Below are 3,082 nucleotides of genomic sequence, written 5' to 3'. Positions count from 1 at the left end.
TGTTGATGTCATGTTTCTATTTTAAATGTTATTTCTTCCTGTGATTTTAACGATCGGATTTCAGACCCACTGTCGCCCCCTGCTGCTGCCTCGACCACACTGCACATTTATTTATAACGGCAGTTTAACCTGAGTCCAGCAGGGGGCAGACTGCCTCACACCCGCTAGCAAATGTACACATTTATCTATTCAATTATTTACTGTATTTCTTTCCCGTATACTCATTTATCTTTATATTTCACTGTTTAGATAACCTTAGTCTTTTCTTTTTCTCTAATTTATTGATTGTGGGGTTCAAATATAGAAATGATTTAAATTTCCATATTTGTAATAATTGTGTTAATTTATTTTTGCATTTCATTTTATTAAAAGTTACTAGTAATTCCTGCAGGTGTTGTTTACATAAGTTTTTATATATAAACCCCCTACAGAAGGTTTGACAGAAATATGTTCAGGTTTTTGTAGTTATTTCAACACCCAAACCAACAGAACACCCAGAAGCAGAGCAGGCCATAGCCCCGCCCACTCCGCACTGCAGGAGGACAGATGAAGTCAGAAATGAAGCATCACTCGAGTGTGAGTTTTCTTTCTCCTCAGGTTTATTCTGGTGAAGAGTGTGTGTGTGTGAGAGAGAGAGAGTGAGTGTGTTGGGGTTAACGGTAGGACTTCTGGTAGCGAGCGCGAGCTCCTGGACCTCCAAACTTCTTGGACTCGCAGCGGCGTGGATCAGCGACCAGCAGAGTTCTGTCGTACTGGATCAGGATGTCCTTGATCTCCTTCTTAGACGCCTCATCCACGTCTGAGGAGCGAGCAAACACACACAGCATTAAAAAACAAACACTAATTCTTATTTTTCCTAAATTACACATTATTTAATCTGAATCATTCACGTACTAAACCCTCATATCTATTCATTTAGCTTGCTGTTGGAATGTCTACGTTCTTCAACACATCTGCATGTTTGGATTCTTTATTTTATTTACTTACGGACTCATTAATTTCAGTAAATTATACGTAATATAAACCTGCTGTGTATGAATCAAAAACATTTCTGAACTTGTATACAAATGTATTTTTTTTTAAATATTAATATTCCTGAATTTATTCATTTTAAACTGATTTTATTTATTTTAATTTATTAACGTTTTATTTTTTTTTTAACTCTTCATTGAACCATTTAGGTTTTTTATTCATTATTTTGATAATGTACTTTATATTTGTAATCAGAAATCCTCGTTTATTCACACTTTATTCGTACTTGATTATAAAATCTATATCACTGTCTATTTATTTACAGGAAAGTGATGAGTTCTAAGCTTTATTTATTTTTTTTATTTTTTACATTTCTATTTATTCATTCATCCACGAACCCCTGATTTTTATTTAATCCTGTATTTTATAAAAGTCAGTCTGGATGAAGAAAGTCATAAATAAACACCCCCCCAGCGATGGTGTTTACAGTCATACACTGAAACCACGTGTGTGTAATTGTGTTAATTGTTTAGAATAAATAATACGCAGTGTTTTATTCTATAATAATGGTGTAGCGCTCCTCGGGCTCTCAGCCAATCAGAAGGCAGTGTTCAGGACTCAGTAGTGTGTGCAGTATCAGTACTCACACTTCTGGTAGTACGCGACCAGGGCTTTGGAGATGGACTGACGGATCGCTGTGAGGAAACACACACAAACACACGTTAATCATTCAGTCTCTGAGTGAAAATCATCTGAGAGCTTATTAGAATATTAGGCCACACCCATTACAGTGCTGCTGCGTGTTGATGGAGTACTCTGAGGAAATACCAGCACAGATGTGTCGTGGTGCTACAGTACGAGGACCGTGAGTGTGTGAGAGCTTACCATAGACTTGTGCGACGTGTCCTCCGCCCTTCACACGCACTCGGATATCAACACCTGCAAAGCGTTCCTTCCCCAACAGCAGGACCGGCTCCAGCAGCTGGAACAGTTACACACACACACTTATACTTCACATCATGCCCCACACACACACACACCTCCTCTCTCTCTGATTCAGGTGTAGTAAGAGGTGAGAGAGTGTCCTTAAGCGAGGTAACCTTCCGGTCAGTGATGTTTAAACTCGTATGCGCACCTTGTACTGCAGCGTGGCCGGCTCGATGGTCTCCAGCGGTCTGCCGTTCACTTTAATCAGTCCATTCCCTCGCTTACAGTGCGCTACAGCCGTGGCTGTTTTCTACAACACACACACACACACACCACAGTTTGTTTCATTACTAGCCTACAAAAATCAGTACACAATCAGAACATCAAATAAACCCTGTAGAGAATAAAATAATAATAAAAAAAAAAACACACAGAACGGTTTGTAATGGGAAATCTAACGGTCCCTGTAGGTCTCTACTGGTCATTTATTGCCTTCTATTGGTAGCATATTAGGTCTAGTGGATACCATTAAGGACCGGTAATGGTTTTAACAGTTAGCTGATGGTCTGTAAAGGTATTTATAGTGGAAGCCATTAGAATTTGCTTATTTGTTCTTCTCTCCACTAACAGCTGAATTTAATAAACTACAGCTCCAGGTACAGGACCACTGACATGTTTAATATCTGATTAAAGTGTTTAAAATACAATTAAACACAAAAAAACCCGACTGGATGAGGTTTTATATATATATATATATATATATATACACACACACAATGTCATAAAGGACATTATATCTACCTTTATATCATTATAAATATAAACCAAGCAACGTGAGAGACATGTTTACACACTTCTGTCTATAATAAAAAGTGTATATCATTATTTCTAATTTAAGTCATTAATTTACGCTGGTTTACATTAATAGCTTGTATTGTAGCTTAACACAGCACACGCGCCTTACATGTCTCCACTCGCACCCTGAACACCAACACAAACACCCCGAGTTTTAATAAACACTCATTTATAAATATACATTTAATCACATCATGTTTTTGTGTTATATAAAGCCGACAGAATGATTTAAAACCTGCACGTGCGTGTGTACGTGCTAGCGGACTGATTAGCCGAGTAGCTAGCGGGGTTTTTTCCCCGACCACAGCGCGAGAACACTATCAACTTT

The 3,082-nt window shown here is 38.1% G+C and overlaps 1 protein-coding gene across 1 annotated transcript in view; it reads right to left on the bottom strand.

Annotated features, from left to right (window-relative positions):
• Positions 1–580: 580 nt before the first annotated feature.
• The window catches only part of rps16 (ribosomal protein S16), a 2,684-nt gene continuing 182 nt past the window's right edge, over positions 581–3,082 (bottom strand). The window contains 4 exon segments of the mRNA NM_001200290.1: positions 581–799; positions 1,620–1,667; positions 1,858–1,954; positions 2,108–2,209. Coding sequence (NP_001187219.1) covers positions 654–799; positions 1,620–1,667; positions 1,858–1,954; positions 2,108–2,209 — 393 coding nt within the window. The 3' untranslated portion in view covers positions 581–653.

The sequence above is a fragment of the Ictalurus punctatus genome, chromosome 19 (assembly GCF_001660625.3).
Source record: "Ictalurus punctatus breed USDA103 chromosome 19, Coco_2.0, whole genome shotgun sequence".
NCBI classification, from domain to species: Eukaryota; Metazoa; Chordata; class Actinopteri; order Siluriformes; family Ictaluridae; genus Ictalurus; species Ictalurus punctatus.
This window is presented reverse-complemented; position numbering and strand designations above follow the sequence as displayed.